The following is a 26,093-nucleotide window of genomic DNA, read 5'->3' as shown; positions in this document are numbered from 1 at the left end:
TTTTACAGATGAAGCCGACAGAGGGGAAGTGACTCAACCAGGGTCACATAGGTAGTAAGTAGGACATATATTTACGTATTCCAATATGTTCCCAAAACATTTAGTTCCAAACATCTTGGCTTCCCTATTTACCAAGACGTTTGGAACTGAATATATTGGAGGCCACCACAAACTGAGTAATCCTGGGATCACAGTAAGGCTGAAAGACCTTTACCGTAAGAGATTGTCAGGTAGTACAGTGGATAAAGTTCTGGACTTTGAATCAGGAAAGGCTTGAGTTCAAATCCTGTTTCAAACATTTCCTTAACTATATGACCCTAGCAAGTCATTTAACCTCTCTTAGCCTCAGTTTCCTCATCTGTAAAATGAGGAAAATAATAGCATCTATCTTCCAGTGTTTTTGTGAGGAACAAATGAGAAAATACATGCGAAGCACTTTGAAAATTTTTAAGTGATATTTAAATGGGGTATTGGCCCATTATCATTAGCACTAAAGCAGCTCCATGGCAATATGGCACCCAAAGGCAATTGCACTCATGCTCTAGGGAAACATCCCAATGGCTTAGGCCTGCAAGAGGAGTTGACCTGGATCTTTCTGCTACCACTGAGGTCCTGGGGAAGCTGTGGCCAGTCAGGCTCCCAGGTCTAACTATGTCCTTTTCTCCTTTCATTCAGAGTAGAAGTGTGGTGCCTCTGTCCTAGACTATTAATCATCTCCTTACAACATTTCTCCTAGTTGTTCTCATGGTCTTTGTTTTTTTCCACCCTTAGGTAATAGATTATTTCCCAAAATAGTCTGTCTTTAGAAGGGCAGTACACTCAGTATTGACTCATACATGTGATGGTGACAGTGACAAAAATGAAGAAGCCTGGGTTTGCTAAATCTTGAACTGAAACAACACTAGAAAACCACACAACTTCTGTGTCCTCCCTTCCAGCCTTGCTCTTCTTTTTCCTTTCACTAACCTCAGTTAGAGACAGCTCAGGAGATGGCTCAGTAGACAGGCTGCTGGGCCTGGAGTCAGGAAGACCTCAGCTCAAATCTGACCTCAGCTGCTTCCCAGCTGTGTGACCCTGGGCAAGTCACTTAACCTCTGTTTGCTTTAATCTACTGGAGAAGGAATGACAAATGACAAAACCACTCCAGTATCTTTGCCAAGAAAATCCCGTAAGGACAAGACAACAACAGTTAGAGTAAATTTGGTTCTTTGACCTCAGGCTAAGAATATTTTCAGATAATTAACGAATAAATTAGAGACATGGCCTGGCCCAGTGGACAAAACTTAAAGAGAGGAAGACCTGGATACAAATCCTGACTATGACCCTTCCTAGATGCATGACCATGCTGAGTCTCAGGCAACTCCCTAAAATAAAAAGTTATAAGTAGATTGTGATCTTTCAGTGGAGGGAGTTCCCACACCCACAAAATCACAGGCACTTGAAACTGACCTAACAAAAAGTTTCCTGGGAATGTAGAAATTCAATGTGGCTCTTTAGGAAGCCCATTCAATCAGAGAGTGCCTTGTTTTCTACCAAGTAGCCAATTTGCATTGATTTTTATCGACTTCTCTGTCAGCTTCTCTATACTTCAAATCTACCTATCCCACTCCAACCTCTCCAATCTTGTATCTTCAACTGCCTTTGGGACATCTTGAAATAGATGTTGAGTAGACATCTTAAACTCAGCATGTTCAAAACCAAAGTCATAATCTTTCTCTCAAACTCTCCCCTTCTCCTAACTTCCCATTTCTTTTGAGGGCAACACCCCCGTCTTGGTCTCTTGTGCTTGAGACCTAGAAGTCATCCTCACTTCCTCACCATCACTATCCCCTATATCAAATCTGATGCCAAGGCCTGTCCATTTTACCTTTGCCACATCTCTTGGATAAGTCCCCTTCTCTCCCCTGACACTGCCACTACTCTGGTATAAGTCTTCATCACCTCAAACCTGAATTATGGCAATAGCCTGCTGGTGGGTCCTCCTGCCTCAAGTCTCTCCCTAGTCCAATATATCCTCCATTCAGCCACCAAAGTGACTTTCTTAAAGTGCAGGTCTGACTATGTCATCCACCTACTCAGTAAATTCTAGTGCTCCCAATTGCCTTCAGGATCAAATGTAAAATCTTCTGTTTGGCATTCAAGGGCCTTCTTAACCTCGCCTATGCCTACCTTTCCAGTCTTTTTATACCTTATTGCCCGCCACACCCTCTCTGATCCAGTAGTACTGGTCTCCTTGCTGTGCCATGAACAAGACACTCCATCTCCAGATGCCCGGCACTTTCTCTGGTTGTCTCCCATACCTAGAATGCTCCCTTTCCTCATTTCTGTCTACTGCCTTCCTTGGCTTCCATTTTCTTTATGGTTTATAAGTGCATACTGTATTTTAAACAAGTAAATGAAACCTTGAACCTGCTGGACCAAGCCAAATTTAGACTTAGTCCATAGTAAGAATAAGCCAAAGAGTCCCTCAAAACTTAACTTAGAATTAAAAAAAAAGATGAAACACAGGCCATATAAGCCCAGGCAGAGTTTCTGCGTATGTTTCTAAAATGTCCTTTTCTGGTGACTGTCCACATCAGTAAGAGGATAAATGACAGGCAATCTAGCTGCAATTCAGAAAGACTTCTTACTGCATTTTCAGCCCAGTCTTATCCACAGCTAGAAAGATATACAGTAGCCTAAACCCATGTTGGGATCTCACTCCAAGGCGGGGTTCCCATCAGTGGCTGGTGTCACCAGAGGGAATATAGTGACACAAAGGTCAGTCATGGGGCTGGCATCATCAGCATTCCTATCAATTAATTGCCTACGGCTAGTAAACAAACAGTGGGCAGCGAGATATGGCAGTGGATAGAGTGCGAGGCCTCATCTTCCTGAGTTCAAATCTGATTTTAGGGACGTACTAGTTGTATGACCCTGAGCAAGTCACTTAACTCTGTTTGCCTCAGTTTTCTCATCTGTAAAATAGCTCGAGAAGGAAATGGCAAACCTTTACAGTGTCTTTGCCAAGAAAACCCCAAATGGAGTCACAAAGAGTTGGACATGACTGAAAGTGACTGAGCAACAGCAGTAAGCAGAAATCCCTAGTATCCTTCAGAGCTCAGCTTAAATGCCACTTCCTCCTATGAATGTCTTTATTGATCTCTCCAGTTGCTAGTACCCCTCCCCAAACTACTCTGCATGCACTTTGCATATAGTTCCTGTTCACTTGTGTGTCTTTCTGATATTGCCCTTAACATAATGTCAGCTGTTTGAGAGCAGGGGCTGTTTCATTGGTGTCTTCATAATCCTAGTGCCTAGCACGACGGCTGACAGTAAAACAGGTGCTTAAGAAATGCTTGTTGAATGAATTGATAAAGGAATGAAGTATGCAAGTAGACCCAAGGAGGACAGGGTTGCTAAAGAGCTGCCAAAATGATGAAAGAGAGGAGATCAGACTTCTGAGGAAAGCTTGAGAGTAGTGGTAGAGAAGGGAGTTCTATAAGGAGATATACAAATTTTCAAGCAGGCAAAGTGATACCTTAAAGACCGGTTTCCTCATCCTATTCCTCCATGGAAGAAAAAGAAGCAGGCTGACCCTATAGCAAGAGAAGCACAAGGATATCTCACCCCAGGACAGTCTACTAAAGGTGCATGGAATGGCCAGCCACTTCTAGAAAGACACCCACTGCTCTTGCACAGTTTGGGGGTTGACCAACATGAGGTCATTCCTGGAGGCTGGAGGCCAGACTGAATGACTTCTGTTCCTTCTTTACAAGCTTGGTTATGTGCAAGAGTCCTTGCTATTTTGATGACTATCCAGACCTGGGAAGATGCTATTTCTCTACTGAATTCCTTCCACCATAGGGATTTCCAAAATAACTGGAGAGATTAGCAACCGCAGGTATTGCTTGTGTGGTATAAGAGGTGGGAATCACTTTGGAAGCTTTTTCTCTTCCATACGATGAGGACAGTGCAATTATCCTAACATGCTACTAGGAAGGCAGTAAATACTCTTCTCTAACCGTGCCTTTTTTGGGAGGATTCTGACCATGATATGATGTTTTTACTCTTCATCTCCAGCCCAATATGTCTTGGGCTCTAGTAACAGCAGTGCCTTGGCTTCTATATACAAAAATGACATTCTTGACCCCCTTTCAACAAGTCCTCCCCTCTGAGCTGAGTCCCCAGCAATGGACCCGGGGTGACTTGAGACATTCACGCAATTTCAGACAGCCTTCCTTATGTTCAATGGCACATATCTGTGAGATTCCTGGCCAGAGTTACGGGGCTCTTTGGAACCAGAGATAGGGTAATTATCCTAAGGTGAATCTGGCGTCAGGTTTATAGAGCTGATCTATAGCCCGGGAACAGGATGAAGTCCACTGAGTCATGTGCGAATCAAACTTATCACCTTGGACTTAATTATGCCCACCAAGTCCTAACAAAAGCATAACCTGACAAAAGCAAATCCTCTAAGTGGTCTATGGGCTCTATGGGCTCTCCTATAGCATTGGAGCATATATAACTTTTTGTTTCTGATGTAGAGTAATCATTTTTTAAAATGCTCCTCCCCAAAGTCTCATCCAAAACAAAAATTGCCCTCCTCTGAACTTACTGAGATTTTATTTATTTATTTTTTTGAAGTGACTATCTGGAAAGGGCTTTGTCTGTAGACCTGAGAGTTGTAAATGACTGTTCTAAGCTACAGAACCAGCTCAATGTTGTCTCTTGACCTGATGGTGCTAGGAGAGAACTATCTATTGTGACTCTGCAGTGACTCCCACCTGTGACCTCCTCAGCTCTTGGGCAAAATCTACTTCTGTTTGTCAGTCCCTAATGAAGAGAATATCTGGCTAGATGGTCAGGAGAGGAGAAAGTATGTTTAGCACCGGTGGGCTCTCTTAGGGCCAGACACCCCACTTCAGTGCACACCTCCTACCTATCATCTGTGCCACCATCTCTCTTCCTTGCTTCTTTTCTGACACTCTGACCTGCGAACCTTCTCAGTGCCTGGACCTCTGGTCACTTCATCAATGATTGAAGGAATGGAATTTGAACGTGACATCTGGTTGGTCACTAAACAGAGGATGTAAATATGTTCACTTCAAAGAAAAACATATCAGACAAGAGTCGTTCAGGTTTAGAGATCTCTGGGAGGAGGGAGGGTTAATGTTCAAGATCCATCATTCTGTCTAAACTGGAGTTTATTGTCTTGTTATATTTTCCTTTTATGAGTCATAACTCTCCATGTAAGTGGAAGTTAATTAAAGGCTCTTGCATAACTTAAAACTCAGCGGACAATCCTGAGATGGGGAAGATAAGTGTTTCTAAAATTAAGAATTCCTTCTCCCTGAACAACAGTTTTAATAAAAGATAATGTTAAAAAATATCTGGTGACTATACTACAACAATGTAAATAGAAATAAAACAAATTTTAAAAAAAACTTTGAATTTGAAACTTATGTAATTATAATGACTAAGTTTGGCCTCAGAGAGGAAAGGAGAAAATACATTTCCCTTCCTTCTTTGCAGTGATGGGGAACTTATGGTGGGATATTACACATACTTATTCAGACTGTTGATACATTGGGAATTTTTGTTCAGTTGTTTCCCTTTCCACTCTTCAACCTTTCTTTTTTATTCTCTAGATAGGGTAAAAGTGACATATGCTTAGAAATGAAGGTGATATGAAAAAGATAGCAATAAAATTAAGAATTAATAAAGTGCCCAATGAGGATAAATAATAGGTTTAATACAGTAGAGAAAAGTTAATGGGTGGCATTTTAATAGCTCAATGATAGAGCCATTCTTTGACAAAATTAACCCTCTAGAAAATCTGATTAAATTTCAGTAATGCAAAAGACTGCCCTCTATGTGGAAGAGCTGAAACAAGGAATTGCTTTGGGTCTTTGGGTTTCAACACAGGAAATGATAGCCTTACCCAGCTCCTCTTCCAATAGTATGGAGTGACCCCTTTCACTTACTCAGTCACCCCAACCTACCTCCAGGAGATGAAGTGAGAATCTGCAGAATGGGCTGATGGCTCAGGCTGTATCAGCCTTTCCACTGAACCCCTTCCTGAGGGAAAAGCCCTATTCCTGGCATTTAAGAACTGGTAGATGAGGAAGAGGAGGTTAGACTTCTGAGACTAGGTTTAGGAATGACACCGAGATGGCCTAATGAATTCTTCAGGTGCTTTTTTTTTTTTTTGCTTCTTAATAACAAGACATAAATAGAATGGTCTCCCAGCGGAGCCTATGAATTCATAGCATTTGAGTACATCCCAAAATCTGAGAATCTGCATTTTAAAAAAAAGTAGCAGGATTACTTTAAGATTAGTGTGGAAGAATAGAGCTAATATTAGTGTTCCTGTTTCACCAACTTTTATCGAGCTTGACTTGTGTGACAATGATGATTCAGAGATGTGATTTGATCTGTGATCTGTTGATAATGGGGCTCCATTTATCTTCAAAATAAAATTTTTTTCTTCCCCCTGACCTCTTCTAGCTTCTATACAGTTGGAACAAAAAATTCTCTCTGTGGGTTCCATTGCTGACATGTTTGGTCTAAGCTGTAGAACATGTAGTGAATAACAGAGAACTCTTATCCACTGAGTGGAAGTTCTGCCCATTTCATCAGGAGGAATCTTGTAGCGTTCTAGAGGGCTGAGGCTCTATTCTTTTATCTTTGCTGCCTTACCCTTAGTGAAAGCAATTGGGAAGAATTGAGCAACTGGAAGAAGCTAGAACAGAGAAGGAGGAAGAAGGGGAAGAAAGGAGAAGAAAAGCACATAGACTTTTCTTGCCATCTGGCCAGGACCAGCCTACCTAATATGAAGGCCACCACGTAGTTGGAGATCTGGCCCATGCCCACGATGACAAACAGCACAGTGAACATCTCCCAGTTGATGGAGAAGATCTGCAGGAAACTGAAGCCTGTCTGCACAGCCATAGTCGCAAAGAGGATATTCTTTCTGCCGAACCTTAAAGACACAATGAAACACACACACACATCCGGCATCAGGTTATAGAAATGTCAGAGTTTTCAAAGGGACTAAGATTCTCTGGGTTCAGGCAAACATTAGCATCAAGACTTGTTTGAACTGAAGTAAGCAGAACCAGGAAAACAAGATACACAGTGATTCCAAAAATGTCAATAGAAAGAACAAAAACATCCCTGAAACTGAATACTGCCTAATTATAATGCCCAATCTGGGGCTCTAAGAGGAGATAACAAAATTTATCTCCCTCCCTACTTTGCAGATACGGGGCACCACGAGTGCGGAGAATTGCATATACTGTAAGGTTTCGTTGGTGGACTGGTTAGTTTTGCTTAACTATGGCCACCCCCTCCATTTAAAAAAAATTCTTTGTTACAAGGAATGGTTCAGTTGAAAGGGGATGGAGAGGAGGAATAAATTTGGAAGTCAAGTTGATGTAAAAATCAAATCACAATGCATTAAAAAAATTGACATCAAAGGAAGTTTCATTTCTCAGACAAGGAGTTTGCCTCCATGAATTTACCTGACTGAATATTCATAAAAGCCTCCATTTTTTCTCTGAGGTGAGGAAGTTGGGTCAGAGGAGCTCTAAAGTCAATGGATGATCCCTGGGCACCACACAGTCACGTAGATTCATAATCACAGAGTGACTGACTCCCTCAGCTGCATGACCAGCCCTCCTCACTTCCTCTTGTCCCCTGAAGCAGTGATTCAGGCACTGCTGGGTGGGCCACTTGGAGGTGAATGATCAGCAGAGAATTCTCTTCTCATTGACTGGGGGCCTTTGCAGAAGTCATCCTCATCTCCCTTAATTCTAGAGCCTTCCATCTGTTATTATCTCCATTTTATCCTGTGTACGTAACCATTTGCATGTGGTCTACCCCATTAGACTGTGAGCTCCCTGAGGGCAGGGACTATCATTTGCACTTTGTATCCCCAGTGCTTATCACAATGGCTGGCACATAGCAGGCATTTAATAAATGCTTATTGACTAACTCTCAGTCCCTCTCAGGCAACTCTCTAAGACTGAAAGTTGCTGATTCATTAAGTCGATCTGAGATTCCTTACCTGGAATTCCCTGCATCAATGCAAGCGTAGGTCTCCAGGTCCCACCCCTCCACCTCAAAGCAAAAACCGAAATCAAACAACAAAATCCAAAACTTGTCACCTGAGAAATGACCACGTGGGAGATGACCAGGCATAGATTCTTATACTTAATATTACAAAGTTCCATGACTTTGCTGGTATGGAAATTCTCTTCACCACTATAGATTCCCTCCCTCCCTTAATTACTTGGAAAACAGTCTTCAAGAGTTATTGCTTCCAAAAGCCTCCTCACTTTGGTGCAATCAGCTTTCCCCATTGCTCCTGTCCCTCAGCCTTTTGAATCCTAAGCCACAGCAGGAGGGGAGGGGAGCATCCTCCAGGCCTGCAATGCCTTTGTCCCTGTCGCTCCCACATAATCAAAATAGGGTCCCTGTCACTTCTTTTATCTGCTTCATTAGCCATATACCACCTAAACTGCACTGGCTGGGGATGAGACAGGAGGGAGGGGCTACCCATCCTCTGGCTTGGGTGCACACCTGTGTGCACCAGTCCTTGTTGTTATTTTATTTTATTTTATTATTTGTATTTTTGCTAGGCAATGGAGTTAATTGACTTGCCCAGGGTCACACAGCTAGTGAGTGTTATGTGTCTGAGGCCAGATTTGAACTCAGGTCCTCCTGACTCCAGGGCGGGTGCTCTATCCACTATGCCACCTAGCTGCCCTTGTTGTTATTTTAATAAAATATTAGGATAAAAGGCCAAAGAATTTAAAAGGGAAATTTTTTTTACCAACTTTATCATGAGTCTGGACTTAGCTAAGTTGGTCCTTATATGATAGAAACAAAGTTTTTCAACAGGATTGGACTCAAATTTAGAATTTGTTAGAACTTGGGCTCTGCTGGCTGGAAAAGCAGCCGTTGAGAACTGGGGTCATTTCCATTCCATAATGAGGAACCAAGGTCTGCAGCAGAGTCTAAATGCTTCCTTTATTAAAAAAGATCAATTTAGAAGAAAAAAAGATTTTCTTCCAGAGAGAAATGCAGGCTGCTTAGGATACTGTAGCTACTCAGCGTCTGCTAGAACCAGAGCAAGTAGCAGCAGCTGCGGGCTGGCTGGGAGGGGTAGCAAGAAAGAAATAGGGCATAGATCCAGTCTCCCCAGCTGAGGGTTAGTATTAGGAGATGGCTGCCCTTTGTACTAAGGGGAGAATGAAGGTGACAAAATATGTCACTTCTTGAGAAGTCAGAAAGTTTCATGTTTATGAAGTACAGTCAGTCACCAGACCTGTGTTCTAGTCACTAATTAGACGCTAATCACTTGGTCACTAATTAACTGTGTGAGTGTGGATGAATCACTTCTCCATTTTCTGAATCTGTCGACTGTGATAATCAAAACTGATGCCCCGGGGTGTTTTTGAAAAGCGTGAGGCGTTGTACAAATATAAGGTTTTCTTTATACCACTGGTGCTGAAACCTCTTTCTTCCACTAAGTATTTTGTTGAAATCTCCTTTAGGCTGTTGCCTAATGGCAACATGTACTGAGATGCACAGTTCAAGAATCTCCATTTCCTTTCACCTTCACCTGAGAGTCATTAATAAACATTTATTAAATGCCTACTATGTGCCAGCCATTGTGGTACCCATTGGGGATACGAAGAAAGGCAAAAGACAGTCCCTGCCCTCAAGGAGCATACAGTGTAATGGGGAAGGCCATACAAACAGTTACTACAAACAAGCTATACACAGGATAAAATGGAGATAGTAACAGAAGTAAGGCACTAGAATCAGAAAGGAGGATCTGCCCTTATTCACAGGCCAGGAGGAAAGGCCACTCTGTGCTGGGGTATTATTCTGGAATTAATGGTGAATGCTACCTATAGTACTTTTAAAAAAAATTGTTTTAGGCAGTTGGGGTTAAGTGACTTGCCCAGGGTCACACAGCTAGTTAAGTGTCAAGTGTTTGGTCTGAGGCTGGATTTGAACTCAGGTTCAGGGCTGTTGCTGTATCCACTGAGCCACCTAGCTGCCTCTAACATATAGTACTCTTCATGAACATCTGTACACCATGGAGGAAAATCCCCAGGTCATCGGTAGCAAAGTCTTCTCTAAAATCCAGCCAAACCTCATAAGTGGACGTCGGCTTATATCGTACCTTGTTTAACTCAAAGCGGTGGCTGACCTTCTGCTAACTAGGTGCCTTCTCATTTCTTAAAGAAGAATTGGGCTGCATTCTCCATTATTAATTCATGCTCTGTTTTTGATTTGGTGTATTTTGAATGAATAAGGCATAAAGATTTTTATTGAACAAATTCCTGCATCAGATGTTGAGAGAAAAGGGTGGGTTATAGGACTCACCTGCCACCACCACTAGTATTATTCCATTTTTTCCTTTTCTAGGACTTAGTGAACTTTTGTAGTTTCTCTGAGGGAGCTGGGGCAGGGGATCAGGGATTGAACTGTTGGTAATTAATGACCAAAGCCCTGGTCCTGGAGGAAGTGCTGCATTCCTCCTGACTCTTATCTATCTCTATAGAGAGTAGTATAAAAAGAGAAACAGGGTGAGAAAGAAATTGGGAAGATTGTAAGGTGGCCAGAGGGCACAAGTGAAAATTCTGTTGACTTTTGAGGTCTCTCTGGGTAGGAGTGAGTGAGGTCACTATTGCTGTGGAACTCTTGAACTGGGGAAGAATTTGAAAGACCAGCTCTATCTCTAAGCGGCATCACACTCACACTGTATAAGGCCAGAGACAAGAGGCAGCTGGATAAGGGGCTCTGCCTCTTATCTTGTCCTGCTGAACCCTCACGACCCTCAGGTCTGCTTGGAGGTACTATGGAAAAAGGCCTCATTCCTGCTGCTTGCAGGAGTCAACCACAGGGAGGTTGTAGTGGCCTTCATTAATCAGGGTTAAAGAAAAAGCTAGCCCTAGTCCTCTGGATATTGACAAAGCTGACCAATTGAGGATGTCCTCAAGCCTGGACACAGGCCCTCTTTACCTGTCTGAGAGTTGTCCTGATATGAAGGATCCCATCAGCACACCCACGAAGAACAATGAGGTTGTTAGTGGGGGTTTCCAGCTTTCATCACAGACTATATTCCACTGCCAAACAGAAACAAACCACGTTAAATGTTGTTGAATCACCAGAATGGACCTGAGAGTTTCAAGATAGTTGCCTGGCAATGAAACACCTTTACTCTAAGGTCCAGATTAAAACCGAGCAGATCTGTAGGAATGATGGTTAGAATCACTTAACATATCAATGAGGTAGATTCTGCCCATGCTCAATATGAGCTCACAGTGCTATTTGAAATGTATTTCTCTAATAGAAATCTTACATCCTCGGTCTTATGGATTATCACCTCAGAAACTAGCTGAGTCTAACAGACAGGATACACCAACACCTGTATAGACCATGGAGGTAGCAGCAGCAGGGATAGGCATGGAGAGGGGACAGACACGTGGTTGGGAGTACGAAAGTCCCTTCCTTTGTTCTGAGATTGTCCCTGAATCATCCTAAGAGTAATCCCCATTACTGTACTTTGGAAGATTATCATTCTATACATAGTAAACACAAATAAAAGCAAACATTCAAATAGCAAACAATGATATAATACAACTAATTAAATATGAAACTATAAGCTTTATAGTTTATTTTTTAAAAGTATAGATTAATTTTTATCACAATAGCAAAAATAAAATGTCCAGTTTGCTTCCCCCTGCTCCCCCCTTTTAAATGTGTTTCCTGGGATACTTTTGCTGCCATTATTTACATAGTCATTACTCCAGCCATAGCTGTAGGATGTGCCTGGTAAACCATCTAGGCAGATGGGCTAAACTAGGTTGAATGTAACCAACAGGCCACAGACCTGTTGGTGAGTTAGGGAGGTGTCTACCCCAGGTATATGAAGTTTGCCCTTGGAAGAATGGGTGGATGAGAACAATTTGTGGAGTGCTTAGAGCTTGGTCAGCCATCAAAGATGCCAAGGTCCTCTACCACATCCCTAACTTTTGTCTTGCAACTGGATGACTCTAGAAGAGAGAATGAGGCTGACAACTTTGTGCAGTTCTGCCTCACTTAAATCCATTTCATGTGTAAGTCAAGATATCACCGTTGTGATGTCATCAGTTCTCTTCGAAAATGAAGGCCAAACAATAACATACTGGGCTATGGGTCTGTTTTCTTCTTTATCGTCATTTTATGCAAGTCTTCTCATCATATTTCTTTGTATTTGTCATTTGTTATTTTTTAAGATAGCACAATAAGAGGAAGCGGCTGTGTGGCTGAAGAATCGAGAGGTCCCCTTTCTGCCACATCCTACTTGTGTGACCCTCGGTTCCAACAGTGTATTTTGTTGTTATTGTTGTTGCTCTTGGTAGAGGTAGAGGGTGGAAGTGTGTCAGGACCTGTGATTTCATTGATGTCAGGAATTCCTGTATGGAAACTTCTTCCACCAATGCATATCAACATCTCTTCTGTAACTTGTACACCGGGAGTTTACAGAGAGCATTGCCAGAAGTAGTGTGACTTGCCTGTGGTCACAGAGTTAAGTATGTGTCAGGGGCAGGACTTGAACCCAGGTCTTTTTGATTCCAATTCTATGCATTTCAAATATATAGTATGAGGTCTATTTCTCCATAAACCTACCAGTTCTGAGTTTCATCATTTAAAAAAAATTTTTTAAATGTTTATTAATTTATTTATTTTTAGTTTTCAATATTCACTTCCACAAGATTTTGAGTTCCAAATTTTCTCCCCATCTTATCTCTCCCCCACCCCACAATGGCGTACATTCTGAATACCCCTTCCCTTAATCTGACCTCCCTTCTGTCACCCCCCCCACCTTCTCTTATCCCCTTTCCCTTCTATTTTCCTGTAGGGCAGTATAGATTTCTGCACCCCATTGCCTGTATATCTTATTTCCCAGTTGCATGCAAAAACAATTTTTAATATTTGTTTTTAAAACTTTTGGCTCCAAATTCTCTCCCTTCCTCCCTCCCCACCTACCCTCATTAAGGCAAGCAACTTGATTCAGGTTATACATGTGTAGTCATACAAACCACTTCCCTAATAGTCATGTTGTGAAAAAATTTCTATGTTTCCCTTCATCCTATCCTGCACCCTGTTCTCTCTTTTGACACTGTCCCTCCTTAGAAGTGCTTGCTTCTGATTACCCCCTCCCCCAAACTGCCCTCCTTTCTGTCACTCCTCCCTGTCTTATCCCCTTCACTCCTATTTTCTGTAGGGTAAGATAAATTTCCATACCCAATTGAGTGTGTATATTATTCCCTCCTTAAGCCAAATCCAATCAGAATAAGATTCACTCATTCCCTCTCACCTTCCCCCACTTCCCCTCCACTGTAAAAGCTTTTTCTTGTCTATTTTATGTGAGATAATTTATTCCATTCTACCTCTCCCTTTTTCTTTGTCCCAGTATAATCCTCTCTCATCCCTTAATTTTATTTTTCAGCTATCACCCCTTCATCTTCAACTCACTCTATGCCTTCTATCTATCTATCTATCTATCTATCTATCTATCTATCTATCTATCTATCTATCTATCTAATTTTTTTCCTCCAACTACTCTAATACTGACAAAGGTATCATGAGTTACAAATATTATCTTTCCATGTAGGAATGTAAACAGTTCAACTTTAATAAGTCCCTTATGATTTCTCTTTCCTGTTTACCTTTTCATGCTTCTCTTGAGTCTTGTATTTGAAAGTCAAATTTTCTATTCAGCTCTGTTCTTTTCATCAAGAATGCTTGAAAGTCTTCTATTTCACTGAATGTCTATTTTTTCCTCTGAAGGATTATACTCAGTTTTGCTGGATAGGTGATTCTTGGTTGTAATCTTAGTTCCTTTGGCCTCCACAATATTCTATTCCAAGCCCTCCACTCCCTTAATGTAGAAGCTGCTAAATCTTATGGTATCCTAACTGTGTTTCCACAATACTTGAATTGTTCCTTTCTGGCTGCCTGCAATGTTTTCTCCTTGACCTAGGAACTCTGGAATTTGGCCATAATATTCCTAGGAGTTTTCCTTTGGGGATCTCTTTCAGGAGGTGATCAGTTGATTCTTTCAATTTCTATTTTATCCTTTGGTTCTAGAATATCAGGGCAGTTTTCCTTGATAATTTCTTAAAAGTTGATGTCTGAGCTCTTTTTTTGATCATGGCTTTCAGGTAGTCCAATAATTTTTAAATTCTCTCTCCTGGACCTGTTTTCCAGGTCAGTTGTTTTTCCAATGAAATATTTCAAATTGTCCTCTATTTTTTTTTCATTCTTTTGGTTTTGTTTTATGATGTCTTGATTTCTCATAAAGTCACTAGCTTCCATTTGCTCCAGTCTAATTTTTAGGGAAGTGTTTTATTCAGTAAGCTTTTGGACTTCCTTTTCCATTTGGCCAATTCTGCTTTTTAAGGCATTTGTCTCCTCATTGGCTTTTTGGATCTCTTTTGCCATTTAGGTTAGTCTATTTTTTAAGGTGTTATTTTCTTCAGTATTTTTTTGGGTCTCCTTTAGCAAGCTGTTGACTTGTTTTTCATGATTTTCTTGCATCACTCTCATTTCTCTTCCCAGTTTTTCCTCTACTTCTCTTACTTGCTTCTCAAAATCCTTTTTGAGCTTTTCCATGGCCTGGGATTGATTCATATTTTTCTTGGAGGCTTTGGATGTAGGAGCTTTGACTTTATTGTCTTCTTTTGGCTGTGTGTTTTGATCTTCCTTGTCACCAAAGTAAGATTCTATGGTCTGACTTTTTTTTTTTTGCGCTGTTTGCACATGATCTCAGCCAATTACTTGAGTTTTAAACTCTTTGTTAAGGTAAGGGTCTGCTTCCCGTGTGGAGAATGTACTGTCCCAAGCTTTAGGGGTTTTGTGCAGCTGTTTTCAGAGATACTTCTAAGGACCTGTAAATTTTCCATTCTTCCAAGATGGTACAATCAAGGGTGAGGTGTTTACCCCTTTCTTGGCCTGTTCTCTGGTCCACGAATGACCACAAACACTCTTTTCTGCCTTAGAACTGTGAGGAGGATTTCCTCTTCATTTCTGCCACAAGCTCCACCACGCCAGCGCTCCCTGCCCCAGGACTGCCATCCAGAACTGTGACCCAGATGCAAGCACAGGCAAAGCGAGAGAATCCTTCCTCAGCACCAGCAAAGATATCCCTGCAATCCCTCTCTGATCAGCCACTCAATCCCCCCTCTGTCTGTGGGCTGAGAGCTCCAGAAACAGCCGCCACCCTAGGGCTGCACCCAGACTGGGGCAAGACAGAGCTTTTCTCTCACTGTGGTCTGACAGACCTTTCCTACTGATCTTCTAAGTTGTCTTTGGTGTTTGTGGGTTGAGAAATCTGGAAATCGCCACAGCTACCCTTGATTCAATCCCCTGAGGACTGCTCCAGGTTTGCCTTGTCCTTTGTCTGCATGGCCCACACTGAATTGGGCTCCTTTACAAGCCCAGCCCAATAAGCCTTTCCAATCAACCATCCAGGTTGTCTTGGGCTGGAAATATGTTTCACTCTGTCTTTTTGTGGGTTCTGCTGCTCTAGGATTTGTTTAGAGCTATTTATTATAGGTATTTGGAGAGGTTTGGGGGAACAGCTCAAGCAAGTCACTGCTTTTACTCTTCCATCTTGGCTCTGCCTCCTGAGTTTCATCATTTTAAACTGTCTTTGACAATTCAATGGATATAAGGTAGAATCTCAAAGTTATATTAGCTTGCATTCCTCTGATTATTAGAACCTTTTTAAATTTGGTTATTATTGGTCATTTATTTTTGTTCTTTTGAGAAGTGACTGTTCATTGAATTTATCGAGGAACACATCTTACTCTCACATATCTGTGTCAATTATTTAGAGATTTTATAATTTTGAATTGATTGTTTGGGGAAGAGCTATTTAAATTTTGTTATTTTATATTTTTCACTTAATAAGCATTTATTGTCCCTTCCTCCCAGCCCCCTCCTTAGAAATAAAGAGAAATAAAATCTTTGTAACAAACATGTCTATCCAAGCAAAACAAATCCCCTTATTGGCTGTGTCCAAAACTGTATGTCTCCTTCTGTACCTCTCATTCATCACCTTTCTGTTAGGAGATGGGTTGCAGGTTTCATCAATGGCTCACTAATGGTTGCTAATGGAATTGTGGGTAGTTATTGCATTAATCGGAGTAGAAGAACCATTTTCAAAGGGAATTTTGAGAAGGTGCCCTCTGAAATCCTCTACCTTCCCAGTACTGTTTTATTTCCAAAACGTATTATTTTCTTCCACAGATGAGTTGGACTCGATGACAACTGAAGTGTCTTTCAACTCAAATCTGGTGATTCTGTGATTCTTTCAATGTGCCCCATGCTTAAGATGTTGCTATGTGCCTATTTTGAGAGAATGACTGAAACAAAATGGGAGATCTGTGACTGATCCTGCTTGAGTTCAAATTTGTCTTCCCTTGGGACAGCTAGGTGGCACAGTGGATAGAGCACTGGCCCTGGATTCAGGAACACCTGAGTTCAAATCCAGCCTCAGACACATAACAGTAACTAGCTGTGTGACCCTGGGGTAAGTCACTGAATCCCGTTGCCTAGACCAAAAAAAAAAAATTGTCTTCCCTCATCTTGCATCTCTTTAAGAGATGTCAGATACACAGGAGACACCAGATATTAGAACCTATCTCCTATTTTCTCTCTGACTCCCTCCACATCTCTAATCTCCTCTCTTTTACTCAAAGAAGGGCTTCCTAGAATTGTGCTTACTCTCTCTTTATTTTTTTAATTTTTTGGTGAGGGCAATTGGGGTTAAGTGACTTGCCCAGAGTTACACAACTAGTGAGTGTTGTGTGTGTCTCAGGCTGGATTTGAACTCAGGTCCTCCTGACTCAGAACCGGTGTTTTCTCCTAACTGCCCCTTTACTCTCTATTTAAATGCATAATCTAAGACCTTAGAATAAAAGAATAAAAGACAAGAGAGAATGAATACACAAGTTGTTGGAGAAGAAAAGAAGGGCTGGGATGACACAAGTCTACCACCCCTGTATTTGGCCTAATTTGTAAAATTAGCTTCAGTTCCTCACTCTTGGGGTCCTCAAAGATAATCCAAAATGCTCCACAGACTGCCTTACATGGAATAAGTCAGAGAAAGGACATTTCAAACTCTTTTTAAACCTAAGTAGAAACATTTATTTAAAAAGGCTACTTCCCTTTCAGGGGCAGCATCCCCTGGTGACTCAAATCTCAATGAGGTTGTAAAAAAAAAACTTAGGCCCTTGAAAGGTCCGAGAAACAAGGCTCAAGGACATGAGTGCACTTGAAGTGGAAAATACCAGCCCTCTGTGGTTTCTCTACCCTTCCCCTGAGATATTTCCAGTTCCTACAGGGACTCCCAGGGGTAGGACACAAATGTGTGTCCAAATTAGGCCATTCAGTTACAGATTAGCACCTCTAATCACAGAATCAGGCAGAGGAAAGTGAAAACTATTTGCCAGCTTGTGGGTGTCAGTTATGCCTACAGGCAACGAGGCCTGCAAGTAGATAGATACATTTTTTTCTTTGGGACTTAGAATCAGGAAGACATGAATTCAAATACTACCTTAGTCTCAAGCTGTGTGACCTTAGGCAAGTCACTTAATCTTTCTTTGACTTGGTTTCCTCATCTGAAAAATAGGGACAGTAATAGCACCTGCCTCACTCGATTGTTATGAGATGACATGTGTAAAGCGTTTTGCATTAAAGTGCCATATAAATGCTAGCTCTTATCTCCAAAGCCGTGGCTTGCTGCGGAACTGAATGTTACAGAGAAATGTGTTAGAAAATCAAAAGCTGTTAAATGTCTTCAATGTGTCCTGTGTTTAGATGTTGCCTGGAGAGGTTGCAGAACTATGTTTGTCTAATGTTTCCCGAGCAACTATTCAAACCTTACACATTTTTAGTTAGGCAAACCTTTCCAAGACTTTTGACTCTGACCATTTGATGTTTCAGCTGAGTGACTCAGGGGAACCACACAGCATCTGCTCTACTCTAATGATAGTCAAGAATTCTAATGCCCTGGAGGTGATTCCTGGGAAATATTCTACATCATGAGAGGAGGAGAGGGGAAATAAAAAGGAGAATTAAGATGACCAGGTAGGGAGAACTGAAGAAAGAGGACAAGGTGCCCTAGAGACTGAGGAACGTTTAGATTTTCTTGCAAAGTTGGATACAGAGCCTAGGATTTTTTAGTTTGTTTTCACTGACTGATGTTGTCTGGGTCTCTGCCCGCAAACAATTCTGTTTTTTTTCTGCCCCCCTCCACCCCAGGCAATTGGGGTCAAGTGACCTGCCCAGGGTCACACAGCTAGTAAGTATCAAGTGTTTGGTCTGAGGCCAAATTTGAACTCAGGTCCTCCTGACTTCAGGGCTGGGGCTCTATCCACTGCTCCACCTAGCTGCCCCTCCACAACCATTTCTGCAGCAGAGCATCTGCTAAAGGGGTCAAAGTTCACTGGAGAATACAGGCGACTTGGCATGGTACAGTGAAAGTGGATTAGGAGCCAGAAGACCTGGACTCCCAACTCTGGTACTGAAGGCCTATGGATATGTGGGTAATTCCTGGCCTCTCTGGTCCTCAGTTTCTTCATCTCTAAAGTGTGGGGGAGGCACTAAGATGATCCCTAAGGACCTTTCCAGCTCAATATCCCATGGCCTTCATAGTGGACATCATGACAACCAAGATTAACTCCAATCATCTCAAGACATTATTAAATTCTCCAAACACAATTAATTTCATTGACCTTAATATCTTAAAAATAAACATGTGCCAAGTTACACTTTTAGGAAGAGGGATATATCTGTGTCCAATTCAATTCAACAAATTTTTATTGGGTACCTATTACAAGTAGGTGATACTGGAGATCCAATGATAAAGATCACATAGTCCTCAAGAGACAAAATATTATATTATGACACAAATGATAATTATTCATATCCATGAATGCTAGAAGTGTGAAATGCTATGTGAACACAGAAGGGGATGATCAGAGAAGACTTCATGGAGGAGTTGGCACTTGATTTGAGACTTGGAGGCAACAAATAAGAATTCATTAAATGGAGGGAATATGGGCCTCTATTCCGGGGAATGAATTAAGTTCTTTTGTTGGGAAGCAATTCCTTGTTCACAACGTGACAATGTATACAAGTGGCAGTTCATTCCCTTTGGAGCAAGATAGAATGTTCCAGGTCTTTTTCAGATTGTAAAGATAGCATGCAACTGAGAAGTTGCCAAGCATGTAGCTCTAGGGGTGGGTGGGTGCAGATGCTGGGCTTGATGGAGCGGGAAAGAATGCTGAAAAAGGTAATTCACTTAGTTATGTACTAAAAATACCCACTGCCTGGAGCTACTGGTCTTCTGAAGAGCACTGCTTTGGCATTTGCTTTATGGGATCTAAGATCCTATCAGTACACAGAGTTCTCTCCAACACTTCAAGTTTCAGTTCATCCGGCTCTTCTCACTCTGTGAGATGTACTGCCATGAGGCTTGAAAGAGGGTTGTTCAAGCATGCCCTTATCACCTGCTGTCATAACTGATATTTCTGCATTTAGCCTCATCCCACTAAAATCCATCTTTCACACAGATGATAAATTGATATTCTTAAAGCATCACTCTTGGGCTCCCTTCTAAGATATAAGACAAACTCTTGTTTGGTATTTAATAGCTTTCACAATCTGGTTCTGATTTTTTTTTTAGTATTTTAGTATTTTATTAATGCTTCTCTCTCCCTCTCTCTCTCTCTCTCTCTCTGTCTCTCTCTGTCTCTCTCTCTCTCCCTCTCTCTCCTCTCTCTCTCCCTCTCTCCCTCTCTCTCTCTCTCTCTCTCTCTCTCTCTCTCTCTCTCTCTCTCTCTCTCCCTCTCTCTCCCTCTCTCTCTCCCTCTCTCCCTCTCTCTCTCTCCTCTCTCCGTCTCTCTCTCTCTCCTCTCTCTCTCTCTCTCTCTCTCTCTCTCTCTCTCTCTCTCTCTCTCTCTCTCTCTCTCTCTCTCTCTCTCTCTCTCCCTCTCTCTCCCTCTCTCTCTCCCTCTCTCTCTCTCTCTCTCTCTCTCTCTCTCTCTCTCTCACTTTTTTCTTTTTATCAATCTTTATTTCACAATCTTTTTTTTAAAAAAAAAACCAGTATTACTTCTCAATGGTTTCCCTTCCCATCAAAAATAAGTACAGTTAAGTTAAATAAATCAATACTTGCTTATATCTGAAAAAGTATGTTCACTTCTGGCCAATAGTTCATCACTCTCTGGAGAGAGTTGGGAGGCATATTTCATTCTAAGTCCTCTGCATTGGCCACTGCATTGATCAGAGTTCTGAAACCTTTGAATGCTCCTAAGCACTTTTTCAGACCAATCTCACAATTCTTCAAATGACTAAAAACCATTCATTGAGTGCTGACTATATACCAAGAACTGTGCTAAGTTCTAGTGATACAAATAATATTAAAAAAAACAAGAAGGCAGAATCTGTACCTAAGGAAAGAGAGAAGAGAACAAGTATTTATATAGCATCTACTATATATCTACTACTAATCTTGTTTGATCCTGTGGTGAATAAAATGAGACTAAGGCTTGATTTTCTGCAGGTCGAGTTAATGGTTTATTAACAGTGACCTGTATAGCTGTTAATAAAGTGAATTACTGGACACTTCAGCAAAGCTAGGGACCTGAACATGATCAATTTATTAGTTAGGCTAGCAAGAACCAATATTTAGATCAGTGGGCTCTCTCAATGATCAAAGATCCTGACTGAGGGCCAATAGTGTCTTTTAAACTCAGGTGTGTCTTCCTTCTGACTGGCCTGACAGTACATCATTTGGACCTCCCCTGGCAGAGCTAAGACAATCCCAACTGGTAGACATTTTAATGAGGATGTGGGTTAAAAGTTACCTTAGCTCCTCCCTGCTACTTCCTTGGGAGCCGGAGTAATAGGATTAGTCTTCAGAGTTGTGGGATAGGATTAGTCTTTAGATAGGAGTGTCTGGGGGTGGGGTTTAATTGAGTCAAATTGAATACCAGGGTGGAGATGGAAACTAAAACAATAGAATTGAGACTCAAATGACCAGATGCTACCTGAGTGTCATTTGTTCTTCATTTTTGAAGAGGACCAGTGACGTCACAGGGTAATGACTTGACTTATCCATGAATTGGATTTAAGTGCGGCAGAGTTGTACAAAGTCCTCTGCTTCATTCCTGTCATTGAAGTCCAGTGGCAAGACAAAATAAAGATGATTGGCAATGGCTTGGGATGCAGTGGATTACTCTGATGTCTTCAATATCTGACCAAGCTGTAAGCTCTCCATAGCATCCGCTTCAGTCGCCTTCATGGTGATTGGAACAACTTGTTCTCATTCACCCATCCCTCCCCTGGGGGAAATCTTCACATGTTTGGTTGGGGTAGACTCATCACTGGGTTTGAGGCCTGTCTGCTTAGATGATTTATTAGGATGTGGCTGCTGTGCATGTTACAGCTTTTTGGAGCCGCAGGTGAGGGAGAGAGTTGAGTACCAGGTAGACACCAAACATAGATGAGCAGCTCTGAAAAAGGCTTCGGCAAGCTCTCACACCAGAGATGCTAGCCTTCCTTGAATACCTCTTGTAGCCCAGCTACATGAGTAAGAGGTAGAGATAGTTATAAGACAAAAGCTTGACCTTTAGGCAAACTTCTTGAGAATGTAGGTAAACGGTGAAGTTATAAGGGTAAGGAGTTTAGACTCACAAGGCATGGGAGAGTATTAACCTATGCCAGTTTGACTAAATCTTAAAAACAGAATTAAAATCAATTTCCAATTTTACAATCCTCACAACAACCCTGTGAAATAGATGCTGTTATTCTCCCCATTTTACAGTTGAAGAAGCAGAGGCTAAGTGACTTTTCCAGGGTCATACAGTTAATAAATATCTGAGGATTGATTTGAATTCAGGTCTCCCTGATTCTAAGACTAGCATTCTAAGATCTAGCATCCTCTAGCTACCTCAGAGCACCTACTCTAATTGGGGGAGACAAACTCATAAAAGACAGTTGAATTTCAGTAAAGTCAAGTCAACAAGCACTTATTAGAAGCTCACTTGCATTCTGACGGAAAGAGACAACATATAAAAAGAAGTTGAAAAGGAGGGGAGAGATGAATTTGGAGGGGGGAGGTATAGAGAAACGGTAGAAAAAGAGAGTCAAGGGTACAGTCTGAAGAGGAATGACGTCATGGCTGGCGTCTTCGTTAAAATGGAGGGCAGATGTCCTCCTGAGTCCTACGGACACACTAGTGGCGGATGGTCAGGCCTTAGAAGGCCTTAGCTCAGGAGATTATAAGCCTTGGTGGTCCTCTATCTCATTAGAAGGAATGGGAGTTGTTGACTTCCATCTCATTCTATAAACCAGCCAAGCTTGGTATTCCCCATACATGATTTTTAAAAATCTTTTACCTTTCTGCCTTTACATACACAGGTTGTTCACTATGTCTAGCACACTCTCCCTCCTGGCCTCTGCTTTTTAGAATCTATTTAAGACACAGCTCAAATGCCATCCTCTACCTGAAGCTTTGTCTGATTTGCTTATTGGCTAGTGTTCTATTCAACACTCTCCCCATCCTACCCTGGGAAATTACTTTGTATTTATTTTGCGTATATTTTATTTTTATTTATCTGTCCACATATTGTTTCCTTCCTGTAGAACATGAACTTCTTAAGGACAGGGACTGTTTAATTTTTTGTCTTTGTATCCCCAGCATCTAGCATAATGCCTGGCATATAGTGGACACTTAATAAATGTTTGTCAATTACATGAAGTGATGCAAAGTGAAGTGAGCAGAACCAGAACATAATAACAGCAGTGTTGTTCGATGATCAACTATGACTGCCTTAGCCCTTCTCAGAAATATGATGACTAAAGGACTTATGATGGAAAATGCTTTCCACATCCAGAGAAAGAACTGATGGAGTCTGAATGCAGATTGAGGCATAATATTTTCACTTTCTTTACCTTTTTCATGTATTTTTCCTTTTAATCTGTTTCTTCTTTTATAACATGATTAATATGGAAATATATTTTACATGATTATATATATATATAACTGATATGAAATTCTTACCTTTTTAGGGAAGGATGAGGGGAGGGAGGGAGAAAATTTGAACTCAAAATTTTAGAAAATGCATGTTAAAATTTGTCTTTACACGTAATTGGAAAAAATAAAATGCTATTTAAAAAAAATAAATGCTTGTCAAATTGAATTGCTTGCATAGTCACTAGCCTTCTGTCTTCAGGCCATCATTGAGTCTGTTTCAAAGGGCAGGATACCAACATTGTCTCCTAAAATAGCAGCATTCTGGAGGAATTAGGCTGGGAACTCTAAAGGGCTAAATACCATACAGCCAAAGTGCTCCTGCCTGCACAGATGTCCTCCTCTTGCTGTTCAGAACTGAGTTACCCATGCTAGGCCTGGGCTTTGGAAGGGGTCACAATGTGTTGGGCATAAGATCTGGGCTTTAATTATTTCTCTCTCATGCTGCTTATTCCTTGGTTCAACATGTCACAAATCTCCTTTTTAATTCTGTTTCCCCATGTATAAAGAAAGGCTAAAATCTCTGCCTTCTTCCTTTTGCAGGGAGGGGCCATGGGAGGATCAAGGCAGGCAAATCAAGTCAGGAGTTAGCCTTTGAAGGCACAACTCTCAAATCTAGCACCTATGCTTTCAGTCTCCTGATGGACTAGCCGTGCATCCTGGCCTGCACAGGGATACCAGGGAATCTACATTTTGAAAACCCATTGGGATCTTATGGGAGCAAGGTGAGAAAGAATGGAAGAAGTGTGACCCTGCAAATCACAGCTATTCTGTTCTCAAGTCAGATTTTCACAAACAAGATTGAGTGACCACACTTACATGTCCAAGATTGTACTACATATGTGTATAAGTAGACTCCAGTTTAAGAAAGCAAAGCACATCATAATTTTTTTTTTGGCCTAGACCTATGATTTCATCAGCATAGAAAACTCCCAGTAGGGGAACTCTTTCCACTGATGCACGTTGGTATCTGTAACTTACAGTCTCAGAGGATTTCCTCAAGTACCGAGAGGTTAAATAGTTATTATGTTTTGAAGGACCTAAGTATATCATCTTGATTCCAAGGCCAGCTGTCTGTCCATTATGCCTTACTATCTCTTTCATGCTGCCCTCTCGCAAGCTCTTTTCTTTCCCTTGGTACATCTTCCACAGCAACCTTTGTGCTTTTTGTAGGAAGGGATGTGGAAAAATTGGGACACTTCTTTGCTATTGGTGGGATTATGAACTGATTTAACTATTTTAGAGAGCAACCTGGAATTATGCCCAAAGAGTTATTAAACTGCCTAAATCCTTTGACCCAGCAATTAGGTCTGTTTCCAAAGATGATTAGGGAAAAAGGAAAGGAACATATGTGTCCTAAAATATTTATAGCAGCATTGTTTGTGGTGGGAGAGCTGGAAATTGCAGGGATGCCCATCAGTTGGGCAATGGTTGTACAGGTTGTGGTATATGATCGTGATGGAATACTACTGTGCTATAAGAAATGATGAGCTCAATGATCTCAGAAAAACATGAATAGACTAGTACGAAATAATGAAGAGTGAAATGAGCAGAACCAAGAGAATGTAATACAGTAACAACAATATTGTTTTAAGATCAACTTTGAGTGACTAAGTCATTTTGACTACTATAAATGCCCCAATTAAACTGTAAAGGACATACGAAAGAATATGCTATCTGCATCCAGAGAAAGAACTGATAAATGGAAGTATGCATAGAATGATTTTACATACATACACACACACACACACACACACACACACACATGCGCACGTGCTCACACATTTGTGTCAATGGTAGCCATCTCTAGGGTGGGAAGGGAAGAAAAAAAGGGAAAAAAGAAAGTTACATGATAACTTTATTATATATTTAAAAGGAATAGTAAGTTGTACATAATATTAGATTTGCAGTTTCATGTAGAATCATCTTTTTAAAAAAATTCTACTATGTTATAAAAATACTTGTTTTATTTTTTAAGTTCAGAATAAAAGAAAAAAATTAAAACATTATTTTGAGGAGTCCATAGACTTCACCAGGTTTCATAAAGGGTCTGTGATACAGAAAAGTTAAGAACTTTATAGCAGCCTAGAAGGTCTTAATAACTTCCACTGCAAAATCATTTACTAGCAAGATATCTAGTACCAGGACACTCATTTCTTAAGTTGGCCTTTAGGGACCATTGCTGACATTGATCTTAAGGAGCTATAAAGATTATGTTACATTATTATCTGATTAACTGATGGGTGGTCTGGATGAAGAAAATGGGCAACTTTTATCTACCCCAAGGGAAAAACAACAATAATAATTCTCATTTTTATAGTACACTTTAAGGTTTGCAAAGTACATTCCATACAATAATCCTATGAGTTAGGTGGTACAAATATTTATGATCTCCTTTTTACAGATGAGAAAATTAAATGACTTGGTAAGAAGGAAAGACCACTAATTCTGGAGGTAGAGGACCTGGGTTCTAATCCTACCTTTGATACTTATTACTTGTGAGTCATTTTAATTTCCTCCAGTTTAGTGAACTAGATCTCAAGTCTTAATTTGTTAAGTAAGTGTGTGTGTGTGTGTGTGTGTGTGTGTGTGTGTATGGGAGGGTCACATGGCTGGTATGTAGCTGAGGCAGGATTTGCCCCTGGGTCTCCTAACTCTAAGTCTAGCATTCTCCCTATTAATTAATACTCTTGTCTTTCAATGTGAGATTATTTTTTCTTTAAAATAATTCATCTATTTCCCTCCTGATTTACCCAACCTAGAAACAAAACTTTCACTCAGAGGAGCCATGTTCCTTTGTAAACAGACTTTATGTTTTTGGCTTTTTTAACCAACAATCATTTCTGGGGCCAATGATCCCATCATCAGGTTTCTCTTACATGCTTGTTACAGTTGCCCATTGCAGCTAGAGAACATACAATGTGGGAGTGGTTAATTCCTAACAGATTTTGTTACCTTTCCCCAACTCCTCATTCCCAACTTGGAGGCTATAGATGGAATT

General features: G+C 41.0%; 1 protein-coding gene and 1 long non-coding RNA gene across 2 annotated transcripts in view; one reads left to right on the top strand and one right to left on the bottom strand.

The window, feature by feature from the left end:
* LOC144455948 (uncharacterized) overlaps nucleotides 1-23,156 on the top strand; it is a 69,348-nt gene extending 46,192 nt beyond the window's left edge. The window contains exon 4 of the long non-coding RNA XR_013484833.1: nucleotides 22,760-23,156. This is a non-coding gene — a long non-coding RNA (uncharacterized LOC144455948). The remainder of the gene's footprint in view (nucleotides 1-22,759) is intronic.
* SLC22A4 (solute carrier family 22 member 4) overlaps nucleotides 1-26,093 on the bottom strand; it is a 90,436-nt gene that overhangs the window by 34,427 nt on the left and 29,916 nt on the right. Inside the window, exons 2-3 of the mRNA XM_020991140.2 lie at nucleotides 11,023-11,126; nucleotides 6,810-6,964 (exon numbers count right to left, since the gene is read on the bottom strand). Coding sequence (XP_020846799.1) covers nucleotides 6,810-6,964; nucleotides 11,023-11,126 — 259 coding nt within the window. The remainder of the gene's footprint in view (nucleotides 1-6,809; nucleotides 6,965-11,022; nucleotides 11,127-26,093) is intronic.

Source organism: Phascolarctos cinereus, unplaced genomic scaffold (assembly GCF_003287225.1).
Source record: "Phascolarctos cinereus isolate Bilbo 61053 unplaced genomic scaffold, phaCin_HiC Scaffold_2;HRSCAF=192, whole genome shotgun sequence".
NCBI classification, from domain to species: Eukaryota; Metazoa; Chordata; class Mammalia; order Diprotodontia; family Phascolarctidae; genus Phascolarctos; species Phascolarctos cinereus.
Note: the sequence above shows the minus strand (reverse complement) of the source record. Positions and strands in the feature narration are given on the sequence as shown.